We start from the raw sequence: 17,688 nt of genomic DNA on the forward strand, positions 1-17,688 counted from the left end.
ACAACCATTGCCTGAAACTCACTTGTGCCCGGAATATTCTGTAGAAATAAAAGCTTTGAAGGAACTATTCATCGATCTCCAGCCTGTATTGAGATAACCAACATTCTCACTACCCGAAAGGAAACGAACACGCGGAGGAAAATATCTACTCCACAACACCTTCATTGGGAAAACAAATGCAGTTTGTAGTAATTTTGGTGTTTGGTTCAAGCCTTTTGTTGTTGAGTCTCAGGATGGTAGATCTTTTATGCATTGGAAAATGTTATGCATTGGAAAATGTTATGCATGTTTTATATCAATATAAATAGCACTCTTGTCATACATCTGGTTATGAAGTGGAGTAGCTCATCCCTGGTCTAAATTGTCCATACTGTAGGTGTACCCTGCCTACTGTCAGTTGGGTTAGGTTTCTGTTTACCAGTGAGTGACACCATATGGGATAAGCAGAACAAAACTGAATCGTGCATTCACTTTTAAATATGTGTTTAAAAAAAGTTGACTTTTATTCCTTTTGTTTATTTACACCCACTTCCACAAAATGGTGGCACAACGATTGGAAACAAAATACACCAATGTTATGTAACGATTGTCCGATAGTTCCATGTCCTTGAGATCTTCAGTTCAGGTGGTTGGGCTCATCAAGCGTGAATCTTGCCAGTCATGAGATTTTTGCTTCAATGTTTACACGCAGGCCTCAAAATTTGGGCATACACTTAAGGCATGTCATCTGTCTTCTCTCTCACTCTCTTCAGATTCTTCTCCTTGACAAAATCACCTCTTCACAATACCCATCGTGGTCCCGGATTTATCTAATCTGCCTTGTGGACCACATATTTCCTTGGGATTGAAATGTTCATATATCATAGCGTGGCTGCACTGTGTTGGTTTCTATGGTCAGTGATGGTACAGAGGTCTCTGATTGCCTTTCAGGAGACTATTTCCTTGTAGTGATGGTGTTGTTGCCGCGCTGGTAGAATAGCACGTAGGCTTGATTGGTCTGAAGCTGGCTTTCAGAAACCGCTGACACACTGTTGGGTAGATAGAGACTAAACATGAGAAGGTGATCCAGTTTTGGGCAAAATGTGTATCAATACAGAAGTATATGAATTCCAGTTCTTTCAATAGGCATTGCGGAGAACAAAAATGTTTTCAATGTATTCTCACCTGGAATCATTGTAGTAACACCATCCATTCTCATCAGAACAACAGGCTGTGTAGTGACCCATGTTAACAGTCCCCACGTGGTTGCATATTGCATATAAATCATACAATACTTCCCCTGTAAGGACATACGGAGACACAAAAATGATTCTTTCCTCAGATGAGCCACTTTCTAGTTGTATAATTGACAGTGACACACATAACTAAACCCCACATTAACTCATTCACTGCTATTCACAGCTATAGACGTCAAAAATTCATTTGAACTATTTTTTATTAGTTTAACATATTTTTCTATTTTTGTTAACAAGAGTATGAAAACCTAGATTTTTTTTGTACATTTAGAACAGATATAAAATTAGCGATTAATCGTGAGTTAAGTAGTGAAGATAATTACAATTACAAATTTTAATTGCCTGATGTCTTAAATTTTTTATATATATATATATATATATATATATATATATATATATATATATATATATATATATATATATAGAGAGAGAGAGAGAGAGAGAGAGAGAGAGAGAGAGAGAGAGAGAGAGATTTTTTATTTTTAATAGTCTTTTTTATAAGGAAAAAATTATTAAAAATTAGGGGTGGCAGGCGATTACCATTTTTAATCGTAATTAATCGCATGACTGTACTAGTTAACTCACGATTAATCACAGATTTTATATCTGTTCTAATACAATATTTTAAAAAATCTGGGTTTTCATACTCTTGTTAACAAAAGTGGGAAAAAATGTTAAACTAATTGAAATAGTTAAAATTATTTTTTGACGCCTATAGCCGTCAATGGCAGTGAATGAGTTAAAGGAAGTCTTACCACAGTCAACAGGTCCGTAGGGCCCCAGGTCAAGGTTGGTGAGCGGGAAGGACACGTAGGTGGTGCTCTTACTGATGGACCACCGTGACGTCGTGAAACGGTTCAGATCTTAACGAGCGTGTTAAGTAGCATAGTGACGTCATTCATGTAAGCAAGCAGGTTAATGGTTGAGGATACGAATCACAATAACATGAGGGAACCTCTGGATGGACAACCGCTTCGTGCTCTCTGTATGCCTGTTACACCTTTCGCACATCTGAAACACACAGCACTTGAAAGTATGTCGCAAATAAGCTCAAAGGAAATTCCTCTCAGTTACTCAGCATATTTGTTTTCATGGTTTTAGTTGGAAATGGGTGTGGATTGCAGGCACAGTAAGTCATTGTCATGAGAGGAGGCTGTAGTAACATGTGTGGAATGTGGGCTGGCATCGTCTTTGTGGAATAAGCAGGAATGCCTCAGCAGTGTGCCCGCCACACGTTATGTCGACACACCTCACCTCGCACATTCACATTCAGCGAGTGAACTATTAAAGCCACCGTTTCAATGGACACTGGTGGCTGGTTTATAGTTAGTGCTACTTGAGTGGTCAAAGGTCACAGTTGCATGACCTTTCAAATGGAGGGATTGCGACGTTAGCGCTCACAGGTTGCAAACTACATGCACATTCATGCTGTAATGTTTGTTATTATATTGGTGATGTGAAAATCGATAACATTAGTGTCAAACACATTTTACTTCAGGAGCCACATTCAGTCCAATTTAGTATAAAGCGGGCTGGACCAGCACATTCCAAATTGTTCCTATTGTTTAGTAAATCAAATGTAATTATAATTATCTTGTTGCAAATTATATGAGGAATCTGAAATTTATTAACTCATTCACTGCCATTGACGGCTATAGACGTCAAAAATTCATTTGAACTATTTCTATTAGTTTCCCATTTTTTCCACTTTTGTTAACAAGAATATGAAAACCTAGAAAAAATATTGTACATTTAGAACAGATATAAAATTTGTGATCAATCGTGAGTTAATTATTGAAGTCATGCGATTAATTACAATAAAAAATGTTAACCGCCTGGCACAATTAAAAAAAAAGATTTAAAAAAATTAGGGGCCTGTCAGGCGATTACATTTTTCAAATCGTAATTAATCGCATGACTTCAGCAGTTAACTCTTGATTAATTACAAATTTTATATCTGTTCTAAATGTACAATAAAAAAAATTCTAGGTTTTCATAATCTTGTTAACAAAAGTGGAAAAAAAAGTTAAATTAATATAAATAGTTCAAATGAATTTTTGACGTCTATAGCCGTCAATGGCAGTGAATGAGTTAACAAAAACAATTGCAATTTGAAACATCTTTTTCATTTACACATATGCAATTTACAGATTAAAGTGGATCTCTATACTATGTACCACTTATAAAACAACTGTTAGGATCTTTTATATGTCTGATTTTTACTTTATGTACAATACCTTATATGCAGATATAGTTGTTTTTAAAGTGCTCTATAAATAAAGTTGAGCTGAATCAGGGCTGGACTGGCACAAAAATATCGGCCCTGGCATTTTGACTAAACTCAGCCTGACTCCTGACCAACCCGCCTAATTACACATAGCCACAGATATTGACTGATATTGGTTTAATTTTTTAATTGTGGGCCAGTCTATTGGGGTAAAATGGAAGAAAAATAATAATTAAATTTCAGCCAATTTCAGAACGTCATTTACTGTAAATTGTTGTCAGTACGACCTCCAGTGGACAAAATTGGCAACGACAGTTACTTTGATTACAAATTCTATATCCGTGGGTTGTATGTTTAACACCACTGATTACAATATATATATTCTATTCATATTAAGTAGAAATATCTCAAATGTGGTATGCTGTAATCCACTAATCATTTGTCACTCCAGTGATCCCTTTTCAATTCCCTATGAACTCACAGGTGAATTTTCCTTGTCCAGTCTCTCCTCCTGAGAAAAGAGGTCCAGGCACTCCTTCAGCGTCACCTTACCAGCAGTGCAGCGTTTGGGGATAGGCAGCGACAGGTCGCAGAATACATCAAAGGTGTTGGAGTAGTGAGAGCACACAGAGCAGTGGAGCGAGCTGCGCAGTTGGCCCGAGAACAGATCTGTAGGAGGGCCATGTTGGTTAGTTTGCTGCGGCTTGGACCAAGAAGGGAAAGATGCTGGTAGTGTGCTTCTTACCGACAATCTTGCTGTCGTCGTTCTCCAAGTGCTTCTTCCATGTGGCGGCTGCCTCTTCAGATATCCTGATGAAAACCAGAATTATGTAAGAGTCATGACTTTTTTTTCTTTCTTTTTTTTTTAGAAGAAGTACCTAGTTTTTCCACACTCACCTAAATCGGGCATATTTTTGTTCTGGGTCCTTTAGTGGCTTTCTAATGTAGGGCTTGCGGTTGATTTCAAAGTGTAGCTTTTCCAAAAGGAACCTGAGAAACTCCTGAGCATCCTGCTGACTGGAGGGAACACAGACAAAAACAAGAAACAATCGAATTTGCATCAGCACCAACTTCATACACTTTTTTTCATATTCATTGAAACAAAAAAACAAAACAAAAACAAAATAAGGAAAAAAACAAAACACATTTTAAATATTGTAATTTGCTATTCTAAATACATAAATGAATGTATGCGTGTGTGAAGGAGGAGGAGATTGTAAACGTTATGCATTTTTTTCAAAATTCGTTTTTATTGAATTTATTTATCTATTGAATTCGTTTTTATTGGATTTTTTTTTCATTTACACCATACAAGCATGGGCATTTACAATGTATACTTACACAAATATGCGGGAATAAATTCAACATAATGCCCTATATGTAATTTCGCAATAACAACCATTTCCACCCACCCCGAGAACTTCAGAAGGCACACGGCTATAAACTAAAGAACCTGAAATTAAACTTAAAACATAATAACATTATTTTAATGTTCGCTTGGAAGTAAGGAAAAACTGAAAAACAGTAATATAAATGTGTACAAAATGGAGTTGTACAATCTTTATCGATTCATGGAGATTATGCATTTTTTTTAATGCAAAATTGGTCATCAGCTGTAATGTCATAATTTGCCAATCGATCCATGGTATTATTGATAGGATCCGCAAATGAAAACATTACCACAAACACAATCTCGTTCACTCCAGGGACATTCTGCGATGCCATTTTTAGTAATCCACAATCATATACAGTTCTATATTTTTTCAATTATTTTAAAATATATTTTAAAAAATGGGGTGAGGTCGGGTTTTTACGTTTATAATGAATGTTCATCAGCGTTTTTGGGGAACTTTTGGGGATTTTTTTTTTAACAACTAATTTAAATGAGTGTCAACTATACGTGAATTTTCGCTATTTTTGGGTCGATACATTGGTCTATCATCTGATCACATTGGGGTTTTTTCCCGGTGATCGGCTGCAAAATCCTGACTGAAGTAAATAGCCCAACACGGCAATTTGTTTACAAGTATAAACACAAACATTTTCAAGGTGGAGAACAAGAGAGTTTGTACAGAAACTCTCCTACCTGTAACCACTGAAGTAAGGCACAGCGTCTCTGAAAACATTGTAAAACTGTCTTGGATTTACAATCGTCTCTTCTTCTTTAGTATCCCAAAGTCCCGACAACACCTGAGAAAAAGCTTGTATTGGAAGATAACAACGATAAGCATAAAGGTAACCGCGTACCAATATGGAATGATGGATGATGGGGGACTTACCTTCTGTGAGTCTTGGCTCCTCCTTGGAGAATTTGTCATGTCTGTAGGACTTGAGGAGGCAGTATTCCCGTAGGCCGCGAGTGTGAGACAAACACTGGACTATTGCGTTCAAGAAACACTGCAGCAAGAGAGCAGAGCAAACATGCTGAGCTGCTGACCCCAAATAATGCTTTTGAGAGAAAAACCTTGACTTACTGTGTTGCCGATGTTTCGAAGACCAGCCCGTCCACTTCCTAACACAAGGAGCTCCTTCTGAAAAACAAAAACAAAAACCAGATGAGAATAATCTGTGCGCGTATTTGACACCTGTGCCTTAACACCGGGCGTGTCACTGACTCTAATTGAATGCACGCTGGGACAGATTTAGCCTTCTTATCTTATTAGCAAAACAAGAAAGTCCAAAAGGAGGTCAGTTGCAAACATTCATCCTATTAGAGATTAAGAAGTGCTGACGGGTCCTTAAACATGTGCATGTTGATGTGCGTACTCCCAACAGTGCAGCACAGGCCTCCAACCTGTGCCTTCAGTGCCGCATATGGCTCTTTCATCCACCTGCTGTGGATCTTTATGACTTTGGAAAATAAATAACACAGATTTAATTTTAAAATGTTTCTTTTGTTTTACAAATGCAATCCTAAATTCGAAGACTACGGTGCTCTTGTAACATTAAAAAAAACCTCTCAAAATTCTTCACAAGCGCCAATGTCTGACACCTCGCGGCAAGATTTACTGAGGTATTCAACTCCGTAGACAAACCATTATGGAAGCGTGGACCTGCCAATGTAGGAGTAAACAGTTTTGACCAAGCTGTCGTTGAAACGTATTGGTAAATACTAAATGTAGGCCTAATGCTAAAAACATAGCATTTTCCCCCGTAATGCAACAGGATAATGCCACATTGTGCATGAACAAGTCAATATCCCACAGTATTATGGGGAAAATGTTATATTTTTAGCATTTAGTCTAAATTTTCCCAATACATTCAACTTTACCGATATGTTCGAACAACTTTTGCAAAACGTTCGAACGACTTTTGCAAAACGGTCGAACGACTTTTGCAAAACGGTCGAACGACTTTTGCAAAACGGTCGAACGAATTTATGAAAAAGATTTTACTAAGACATTCAAACGACTTTACCAGAGATATTTGAACGACTATAACCGAGACATTCGAACGACTTTTCTGAGACGTTCAAACTACTTAAGAAAGATGTGACTTGATCAAAACATTTGAAAGCCTTGAGCCAGATGTTCGAACGACTTGATCAAAATGTTCAAACGATTTTACCAAGACGTTTAGAAAGCTTTAACAAGATGTTCGAATAAGTTTACCAAAATGTTTGACCGACTCAAAACTTTGAACAACTTTACTGAGACGTTTAAACGATTTTACCACGAGACGTTTGAATGATTTTACCAAGGCGTTCGAACGACTTTACCGAGACGTTTAGATGACGTCATCAAAACATCGGACAACTATATCAAAACGTTTGAACGACTTTATTGAGACGTTCGAACCACTTAAGAAAGATGTTCGAACGACTTAATCAAAATGTTCAAACGACTTGATCAAAATGTTCAAACGATTTTACCAAGACGTTTAGACAGCTTTAACAAGATGTTCGAATAAATTGACCAAGCTGTTCGAACGACTTTATCAAAACGTTTGAAAGCCTTTACCAAGATGTTCGAAAGCCTTTACCGATATGTTCGAATGACTTTAACAAAACACTCACACTATTTGATTTATATTTATATTTACCAAAATGTTTGACCGACTCAAAACGTTTGAACAACTTTACTGAGATGTTTAAACAATTTTACCACGAGACCTTTGAATGATTTTACCAAGGCGTTCGAACGACTTAATCAAACCGTTCAAACGACTTTACCGAGACGTTTAGATGACGTCATCAAAACATCGGACAACTATATCAAAATGTTTGAACGACTTTATTGAGACGTTTGAACCACTTAAGAAAGATGTTTGAACGACTTGATCAAAACGTTCGAAAGCCTTTACCAAGATGTTCGAATGACTTGATCAAAATGTTCAAACGATTTTACCAAGACGTTTAGACAGCTTTAACAAGATGTTCGAATAAGTTTACCAAGATGTTCGAACGACTTTATCAAAACGTTTGAAAGCCTTTACCAAGATGTTCGAACGACTTTAACAAAACACTCACACTATTTGATTTATATTTACATTTACCAAAATGTTTGACCGACTCAAAACGTTTGAACAACTTTACTGAGACGTTTAAACGATTTTACCACGAGACCTTTGAATGATTTTACCAAGGTGTTCGAACGACTTAATCAAACCGTTCAAACGACTTTACTGAGGCGTTTAAACGACGTCATCAAAACATCGGACAACTATATCAAAACGTTTGAACGACTTTACTGAGACGTTCGAACCACTTAAGAAAGATGTTTGAACGACTTGATCAAAATATTCAAACAATTTTACCAAGACGTTCAGACAGCTTTAACAAGACGTTCGAATAAGTTTACCAAGATGTTCGAACAACTTTATCAAAATGTTTGAAAGCCTTTACCAAGTTGTTCGAACGACTTTTTAAAAAATGGTCAAACAATTTGACCAAGTCGTGCAAAATACTTTACCAAGATGTTCAAACACATTTACCAAAATGTTTGACCGATTCAAAACGTTTGAACAACTTTACTGAGACGTTTAAACGATTTTACCACGAACGACTTAATCAAACCGTTCAAACGACTTTACCGAGACGTTTAAAAGACGTCATCAAAACATCGGACAACTATACCAAAACGTTTGAAAGACTTTACTGAGACGTTCGAACCACTTTATCAAAACATTTGAACAGCTTTGCAGTACGTTCCAATGAGATAGCTTTTTTTTTTTCCATAGGAGTTCAAAATCTTTTAAGCAGTTCAAAGACTCACTCACTGCAACACTTTATATATTTTTTGTATTTCATAGAAAACACTGTTGTGTAAACTTCACTTAAAGAGGTTTTGTGCTTCCCACCATTTGCTTTTTTTCCGGCTGTGGCAGACATCCGAAATGACTCCCAAGTGGGCTTATTTAAAGTTGCCGACCCTCATGCAGTTGCTTATGACCCTCAAATGGGCAAAAGAAGGATCTGATCCGATATGCATTAGTGCGTGGCACGGTACCTCGTTGTCGGCGACCAGTAGAAGCCCCATCAGGGATGTATAGAGGACAGACTGCGAGATATCAGCTGTCTCGCTCTGCAGGCCGTTCAGGGACACCAGGTTTCGACACAAGGCCTTGCAAGAACCTTCCTGGTCGGCGCCGTCGGCTCCGGGCATCCTCACGTGTCTACCAGCAAGGCTCTCAAGCAGGGGGGTTGTTCTTTCACATGCAGGGTGAAGGTGATGGCAATATGGTGGTAGCTCATAAGCCTCGCCGCAGAGAGAAAGTCAGTCCCTTTCTAATGAATGAAGTACAGCAGGGTATTATCCCTCCTCTCCGCAAATGCAGCTGAAAAACAGGATTCATTATAAAATGAGCATCGTCTTGAGGTAAGTCTTTAACTCAAATAAATCCAGCTGATCCCTTGTGACTGCAGATGCTTTTTTTTTTTGTTGCAGTGCAAATGGAATCAAAATCTGACGACTAAAACCAATGTATTGAATATCATGTAAAGAGTTTTGAGAAATTCAAGCTTACGAGCACCTGCTAAATATCATTAGCCTCGGTAAATAAACATTTTGGACTCACCTGATCACTTGGCCGAGCTCATCTGCGAACAAAGAGTCCCGACCGAAGTGTTCCCATCACCTGCTGAGCTTTTAAAAATGCATAGAGGGGATGTGTCTACTGTTTCACTGTATGTGTGTGACTGAAAGTCTACCTCTGTGTCGTGCCCCGTCACTGGTGTCAGAAGAACGAGGGAGAGAGAGAGAGAGAGTGACGGAGGATAATCATCTCTAATCTTTTCTCGCTCCTTCTCGCTATACTTAGACACCACACCTACGCATAGTACTTCAACAATGTTTTAAGTGCCAGTTTATTATTACAAAGATTCACACACAGCAAATGAGCAATCAGTAACATTGTTCCAAAACTGTACAAAATAAAGCCATTCAGTGGGGTTCTCCAAACGAGAATAAAAAGCCCAACGCGCAACTGAGCAGACCCGCTTCACTCAGCGGCCGGTGACGTCGGCCATGTCGGCGTCACAACTGAGGCTGAGGTCGGCGATGTGACACAGAGTGGGGTCAGAATGGGGAGGGGCCACCGACTGTCTGCTCTGGGCCTTCCTGTCTCGAGACTGGACCATGGCCTGGCGGAGGCACGTGACCCATTGTTGCTTACTGAAGGAGTCGTTGGCCTGGAGGTTGTAGGAGTGGGCCTTGGAGCGCCCCCTGCTGCTCACACGAAAACAGTTTTTCACTAGGAGGGCAGAGGACAGAGTCGGTGAGGATAGACCAACTACTATAACATGGCAAATAATGATTTAAATCAGGAATGGGCAATTGGCTCATTTGGCTCTGAGTTACACATTGATTAATTTAAATAAGTAAATAAATTCGATTATGCTTATTTTTATTTTTTTTTTTATTTTTTACAAAACCTAACATAAAACATTTGAAAAAATCTGTAAATATGTAAATCCGCGGGTGCTGGATTGTGAATACGCAGGCATCAATGCAGTTTTAAATTCTACTATCATCATTCACCACTAGATGGCAGACATGTTTTAGTTGTGTCAGAGCCATAGATAGAGAGAGTTTGGCCAACTCGTTTTCGCCAGGGTAACAAGAAGGCGCCCCCCCCCCCTCTAAAAAAGGCACCCCCCCAAAAAAAACCCACAGTGGATGGTTACTTTGTTTGCTTCAAACCCTTTGTTGTTGGGTTACAATAGTGAATCTTTTATACATTCATTGAAAAATGTATTAGCAAAAAGCAAACATTAACTAATTTGCTCCCAAAAATGTATACAAATTAAAAACGTTATATTAAAAATATTGTCATGCCCAAAAACGTATTCATACTTTTCTAATGCTCTTTTTTATTTTATGCTAGAGCATACAGAAGGCTTTGATGCAACCACTGACCTGAAGTGGTCGCTTAAAGCAATGGTAATTATTACAAAAAACGGCCAGCAGATGGCAGCAGAGTATAAGAGATCAACCAGGGCTATGTTGACACAAGATCTTTCCCCCCGCTGTTTCCAACAGATTTGTGAATAATGATGAAACTTAACTATATTCTAATAGAAATGTACTTTTTTTCTGATGAAAGACGAGACTCTAATCTTTCTTTTGGTGGATTCCATGTTTTTATAGCAATAGAACACAATATTCTGTGGGCCTTGCAAAATCAGTCAAAATCCAGTAAAACAGCCGGGAGCAAAGGAGGTTGCTTCAGTGAAAATGGCTGGGGGTCAATGAGTTAAAAGCCTGTATTTTGCATGCATGCACATATTTTGTCCATATCTAAAATAGCATTTTAGTCATTCATCTGGTTAAGAATTATGTGGTGGTCTTTCATGGCCCACCAGTAGAACTGATGAAAATTTGTGGCGGCATCCAGCATCTAAATTGCCGATTCCTGGATGAGATGAAAATACCGCGTTACCAGTTTTTTATTTCATGTCACATATGCCACTCTGACTCATAAATGTGTAAATCTGATTCTAATGTCATTGCATCACCATCCATGATCCTCACAGCACATCACGGATCAATTTACCGGTACTGACCTCTGTCGTTGCCCCCCGTGAAGGCTCCTCTGAAGGAAGCCCCTCCACCCGTTTCTCCATCTGGGATCACCTCCAGGTTTAAGGAGGCGTTGGGAAGAGGTTGCCTGTAGACTTGGAAGACATGACCTCCTTCCCGGTCCTCTCCCGGTCTAGTCAGCACCAGAGCCAGTTCAAACAGGAAGACATGCAGCCGCTGACATACACACAAATTACACAGTTGATATTTACGCTGTTACTTTCTAAATATTCATAATTTCCTCGCTCAGGATGGTTGTGTGTACAATACAAGTCGAAAGTTGTAGAACACCCCAATTTGTTTTGTCCTTATAAATTAATAATTAGATTAAATAAAATAAATTAATAAAGAAGTATGAAGGACTCCTCCTTCAAGGAGTTTGATAAAAAAAAAATTAGACGAAAATAACGAACCCCAAGAAGAAGCAGACAGAGCCGTTACCTGGCCCTTATTGTTCTTCAGCTCCCCGTGGCAATAGAGGAAACGTGACTGCTGGATCTCTGGAAGCCTCTGGAACTCTTCGAGGTAGGCGAGCCCCCGCCGGTAGAACTGACACTCGGCCTCACCCGTCTTTTTGTTCACCTCTGCCACGATGCTCTGGATCAATTCCAACTAAGCATAAAATTAAGAAAAAAAAACTTTTTAAGACAGGAAGTGAAGAAACGGAGCTATTTCTTGGGTACAGATTAATGCAAAGGACTACCAGTTTGATACACAGTACCGCTACAAAAAAGTTGCTCAAATTCATTTTACATTATTGTGAAGACCAATCCAGCAGGTTCTATCAATATCAGAAGGCGGCCATTTTGCCACTTGCTGTCGAATGAAAATGACATCACAGTTGCTCAGGTTTCAGGTAACAACCGATCACAGCTCAGCTTCAGAAAACAGGTGAGCTGTGATTGGTTGTTGCCCGAGCAACTATGATGTCGTCTTCAGTCAACAGGAAGTGGCAAAATGGCCGTTCTCCAAGATGAATAAAAAAAGGCTGGCTTGTGCTTCATAACTCATATTCCACAAATGTAATATTAATCAGAATGTCTTGTTTAGACAAGTGAGGTCACATATCATATATTATTGTCAAGAAATGTTTAAAGTTTACTTCCCCCTTTAACAAAGTAGGAAACAGAGAAATATCAACATGCAAAAAATAAAGAAAACTATAAAGAAAAAATAATACAATAAAGAAAAAATTAAATACATATTTAATATACAGTCATTTCTGGACTATAAGGCACACCTGACTATAAGCCGCGGCAGCTAAATTTGGGGAATACTCGAGTTTGTTACACATATAAGCCGCACCGACTATAAGCCACAGGTGTTTTAATGTTACCGCAACGGGTTCTTAATTGTCTCGCTCTCGTTCTGTTTCTCCTACTGTATTTGGGCTCACTTGATTTGTTTTGCTCTGCCTGACGCTTTTGTGCTTCCTTTATATTCCTTGTGATCGGATGGATAAACCACACCTTTGTATTAGCCGCAGGGTCGAATGCAAGTGAAAAAAGTAGAAAATATACCAACCCAATTCATCAGAGTGGGAGCCACTTCGCCCACCGTTTTCTTCGAGCCTCTCAGACGCTCCAGACGGCTCAGCAGATCTTTCATGGAGCAAAAGTAGGCATCTTGTGTCCATTGTCATGATAACAACACATTCTTAAATACCAACAATAGAACTAAGGGCCCTCTTTTCGTAGACAGGCGCCCACGTGCTCAGTATTAAATTTGGCAAATTTTCATTTTCATGTGCAGAATGTGATTTGAGCTAAAACAAGCATGCAAGGCACGCTTTGATTGTGTGATGTGAAAAACAAGAGTGATTGGTCACCTTGATGGAGAGGAATGAGAGAGTCCAGAGTGCCAAAAATCTGCCTGAGTTCACTCTCGGACATGATGTCCAGTTTCAGCATGGGCTCATAGTACACCTATTGGCAAACGACACAATGAGCACAGATGCCACTTCTCTTTCTTTCTTTTTTCTTTTTTAAATTGGGCAACATTTTATCTTACAAAAGTGGGATGTCAAATAATCACTACCTATCAGGGCTGGACTGCCCCCCCCACCCAATAAAAAATCTGCCCTGGCATTTTTACTTAGGCTATTGCCCAACTTGCAGTTTTGCAATCGATGTATTGATCTCCATTCGAAAAGGAATTAACAGACTGGTCCCTCTAAATTGTAGGCCATTCTCTTGGGGTAAAATGGAGGAAAATAATAATTAATCGGCCCCTAAAAGGGCCAGCCCACCGGCCATCTGCCCTCTATGCCAGATGGCCAGTCCAGCCCTGCCACCTATACAATTCAGCTTTAATTATTATAATTTTTTCAGTATAATACATTTATTTGCATTTAGTCAATAAGAACTATGTTTCAAAACTTTTATTTTGGTCCATATTTTCAATCACTCTTTTAAATTCAAAATAAAATAAATTAATTTAATTTATTGATTAAAATTCAATCAATCAATATTTTTATGTGCAATACATTTGAATTGAATCATTAGCATATTTCCCGCTCAATATTTAAGTGCATTGGTATTGTTTAAACTGTGCAACGTTACAATGGTTAACAAATGTACTTTTTAGGAATAATAATTTTTTTTTAACTCGTTTTTGATGAACGATCGATATGCTGGGGTATTTTAGTGTTGGTCAGCAGTCCAGTGTTATTGTTTAAACTGTGCGATGTTACAATGATTTACAATAGTATAAATGTACTTTTTAGGAATAATCTTCTCTTTTTTTTTTTTTACTCAACACTTGAGCCTACTCGATATACTGGGGTATTTTAATGTTGGTCATTGTGATGTAAGACAATGTATTTGATTTATTTCATAAGTGCATGTAGTTGTGCTAACCTATGAGCACAACTGTAAATAGCTGATGGGGGGGGGCACATCGGGTTGGACCTGTGACGCCTTATATGATGTAAGATTAATGTATTCGAGAGTGTATGGCGGTCGTGTACCTTTTTAATAAGACTGAGGTCTTCAATGAGTTGTCGCTCCCCCTCAGTCAGCTCATAGATCACCTGCGGAGGAGGCGAGGACACATCACACAAAAACACACACACTTGCATAACACACATGATGCGCAGACGGGGCGACGCGAGCTCTCGCAGCTGACCGTTCAATAAAGGAAGTTGAACCTCCTGTTTCAACTCACATCCTCTTTCGTAATTCCTCCCATAACAGAACACGTTCAGCTTGATTCGAGCTCCCTCCTCGGTCCTCACTCACCTCTTGCCGTTTGATCTCCTTGGCGGTGAGGTTGTGACTTTCCACCGTGTCGCTCCAGCACTGGCTGCTGCGCCTGCGTGGAAACGACGGGCCCTTGGTGCGAGAGCGCAGGGGCGGCGTGGGCAAAGGCCGCGCTTCTGTGCGGAAACTGATGGAGCGCTGGAAGAATGACTTGAATGAGTGCATGCGTTCGACTTGACCGCTACACTGAGCGCGTTGCTGGCACTGTTACCGAAATGGATTGTCCGATGCGTTTGAGAGCAGGGGTCTTCGCCGGGGTGATGACCCCTGTTAGGCTATTTGACTTGACCACAGGTTTGACCCGTTTGTTGCTAGGCTCCTACCAGGGAAAATCAAGAGTCCAAATTGGACTCGCGTGAGAAAGCTGGGTGGCTCAGTGGACCAATTAGTAGCGACATGGACAACTCACCTCTGAGTCATTCATGTTCTCGGGCAACATTTCAAACTCCTCTTGCTCCACCATCTCCTCCTCCTCCTCATCCTTAAAAAGCAAAAACAAAAACAGAAAAAAAGCACAAACAGTGGATTGAAAATTCTATACACCCCTGCTCAAATGAGTCCAAAATACATTTTTTTTTACAACCTTCTTTCATCTTTCATGTGACCTATGACCTATAGTAGTTCTTCAAGAGAGGACTTAAAACCAACTGTGATGTTTGCACAAGTGTGCACACCCTCTTATAATTGGAGATATGGCTGTCCACACCACTGATCTGTATATATTACTGGATAGCCGATGGGCCAAGACTTTTGAAGCCGCTAAGCCGCCATATTACTCCTCCCAAGAAACGTTTCCCAGCATACGATCCTATACATTTAATGTATCAAAATTGGAGAACATTTGAGACAGCACTTACTAGAAACAGCATGATTCATGATGTTCAAAATTTGTTAAACATAAACAAGACGACTTCAGATATTTGATAACTTGCCTTAAATACATGTATAAATTATATGCTTAATGATGTTTACAGGAAGAAACTTGTATATTAAAGAACTATACCGGTAATTCAACAAAAGAAGCCTCTGTCGATTCTAATATTGGGGTCTAAGAAAGTGGGCGATAAAAGAAAAAGGGGGTCTTCAAAGGAGCACATACCGTCCACTTAAAATAGTTTTCTTGAGCTTCAGGTTAAAGAATTTGTCATTGCCCTGTGGTCACTTGTTTTATAGTCTTATCTAGTTGAATGTTCTTTGGCCAAATTCGGTTAAAAGTCATTCTTTCATTGAAATAAGAACCCCTAAATAAAGTGAAGTGATGAAAGCCCCAGGAGAGAGAAAATCCTGCCCCAAACATGTCAGATGTTCAAGTAGACTTTCCTGCCATTTTTTTTTTAATCTAGCAGAAATCTGAAGGTTTTGTGCAAACACTGACTCATCTTAATTCCTCCGACCAGGCCCTAACCCTCAAAAAAATAAATACATTTTTTGCAAGCAGTCTTGCCAGGGCAACAGCAAGCTACTAAACAAAAAGGTTTTCAACAACTTTTAATTGTAAACGTCTTTAGATAAACACCCAAGGCTTGAAGACGATCGCCCTCTATAAAAGGGGGCAAATAAGGTGCAAATAAATTCAAAATGGCGGACTACCTGTACCCAGCCCAGAGTTCCTGCTGAAGAAAAATTGTCGCAAAACATGACGCTGCCACCACTGTGCAACACTTTAGGTATGTTATTATTATTATGTTCTTTTAGTGATAAGCAGGGAAAGCTTGCGCAAAATAAATATTTTGGAATAATGGCAGAGTACACATGTTGTAACATCATTATGAGTTTATTTTAGTTTACCTCTCGAAAAAAATTTTTTGTAATGATTTACCTTGGTGGTTTCTATTATTTTTAGATTAAAAAAAAAATATATATATATAGATGTAAAGGGGTGTGTTTTTTATCCACAGTAAATGTAGAAAATAAATAGAGCAAACTCTACAGAGTCATGAGAGCTCAGGAAAGTGCAACGAGAGCTGTTGCGTGGCACGGCCTTCTCATTTCCTGTGTGGCTTCTTTCAAAGAGGAAGAGAGTTGAAAGCGTGCCTGTGTAGTAAAATACAATAGGCCGCTTTGCTACTGTTGTAAATGCAGAAATCTAATGTATTTGAAATTGTAGGCGGTGAAACACATCCATGGTTTTTCACAAAACAATCAGCTGTGTTTAAAAGCTTTTGTGCATTCATTTATTCGCTCGCTCGGCGCTCTGTGGTCGCCAAGGTCAATAAGTCGGTTGACTAACATCCGCTGGCAATAAAGAGATCAAGATGAGAGTTAGACAACTCACTTCTGGGATTCTGATCACAGGCTCAGGGGTTGAGTCTTGTTTTCTCTTCTTCTAAAACAAGACAATGATGTGAGTTCAATTTGTTTAGTTTTGATGATACTTTCAAGTGATTGCGACCCCAATGAAGAGACTTACTCCAGCATGGTCAAAAGTGGTTGTGGACTGCGTTTCTCCTCTTCGTAACCTCAAAAGAAAATGTCCAAATTATTTTCGTGGAAAAACAAAAACACAACTACTCAGATGTACAACCAAATAAGTCATGTTCTGTCCCAGTGTATATGGACAGTAAGTTATAAGATAGTATAATTTATCTATACAAAATATCAAATAGTAGCATCAATTAACATACAAGTCATACCAGGATGTTCTTGTTTCAGAGCTCTCTTCCACTTCCATCTTTAAATCCTTGTCACAAATCCATTATTCCCAAAAAGTAGATATCTTGAAAAGCAGCCAGGCTCGTTTTAGTGGTAGAGTGACGCTGCGCAGTTCAACAGAGCGGCGCAAACTCCTTCCACCTTGCGTCGTCGTCTCACACTCAACCACATCCTTTTGGGGCTGTACTTGTCTATGCATTTGTTCTTCTCAGGGAGGCGAAATAACCTACTTGAATCTGACACACATTACTTGAATCTGACAAACTGATGGCCGAAGCAAGCTGCAATACTTTGCA

General features: G+C 39.0%; 2 protein-coding genes across 5 annotated transcripts; both read right to left on the reverse strand.

Annotated features, from left to right (window-relative positions):
• Nucleotides 1–466: 466 nt before the first annotated feature.
• Nucleotides 467–9,643, reverse strand: usp21 (ubiquitin specific peptidase 21). The gene is made up of 12 exons (XM_086069500.1): nucleotides 9,478–9,643; nucleotides 8,910–9,237; nucleotides 5,937–5,993; nucleotides 5,742–5,859; nucleotides 5,549–5,663; nucleotides 4,360–4,479; nucleotides 4,208–4,272; nucleotides 3,944–4,131; nucleotides 2,168–2,246; nucleotides 1,991–2,098; nucleotides 1,165–1,279; nucleotides 467–1,028 (listed from the first exon to the last, which is right to left on the reverse strand). Exons 2-12 carry the CDS (start codon nucleotides 9,063–9,065, stop codon nucleotides 935–937), a joined length of 1,215 nt encoding a protein of 404 aa, XP_085925626.1. The 5' UTR covers nucleotides 9,066–9,237; nucleotides 9,478–9,643; the 3' UTR covers nucleotides 467–934.
• A 105-nt stretch (nucleotides 9,644–9,748) lies between these two features.
• Nucleotides 9,749–17,623, reverse strand: arhgef3l (Rho guanine nucleotide exchange factor (GEF) 3, like). Of its 4 annotated transcripts, none has more exons than XM_086069499.1 (12): nucleotides 17,374–17,623; nucleotides 17,151–17,199; nucleotides 17,016–17,063; nucleotides 15,150–15,221; nucleotides 14,952–15,059; nucleotides 14,720–14,878; nucleotides 14,449–14,511; nucleotides 13,309–13,405; nucleotides 13,005–13,081; nucleotides 11,922–12,092; nucleotides 11,465–11,657; nucleotides 9,749–10,152 (listed from the first exon to the last, which is right to left on the reverse strand). In XM_086069499.1, exons 1-12 carry the CDS (start codon nucleotides 17,409–17,411, stop codon nucleotides 9,905–9,907), a joined length of 1,323 nt encoding a protein of 440 aa, XP_085925625.1. In that variant the 5' UTR covers nucleotides 17,412–17,623; the 3' UTR covers nucleotides 9,749–9,904. The 4 variants fall into 4 exon arrangements, with proteins under 4 accessions (XP_085925625.1, XP_085925624.1, XP_085925623.1 ...); XM_086069498.1 differs by having other exon boundaries at nucleotides 17,016–17,066; XM_086069497.1 differs by having other exon boundaries at nucleotides 17,365–17,623.
• Between the last annotated feature and the right edge of the window lie 65 nt (nucleotides 17,624–17,688).

Source organism: Leptonotus elevatus, chromosome 2 (genome assembly GCF_054856555.1).
Source record: "Leptonotus elevatus isolate MCC_2025b chromosome 2, RoL_Lele_1.0, whole genome shotgun sequence".
Classification (NCBI taxonomy): Eukaryota; Metazoa; Chordata; class Actinopteri; order Syngnathiformes; family Syngnathidae; genus Leptonotus; species Leptonotus elevatus.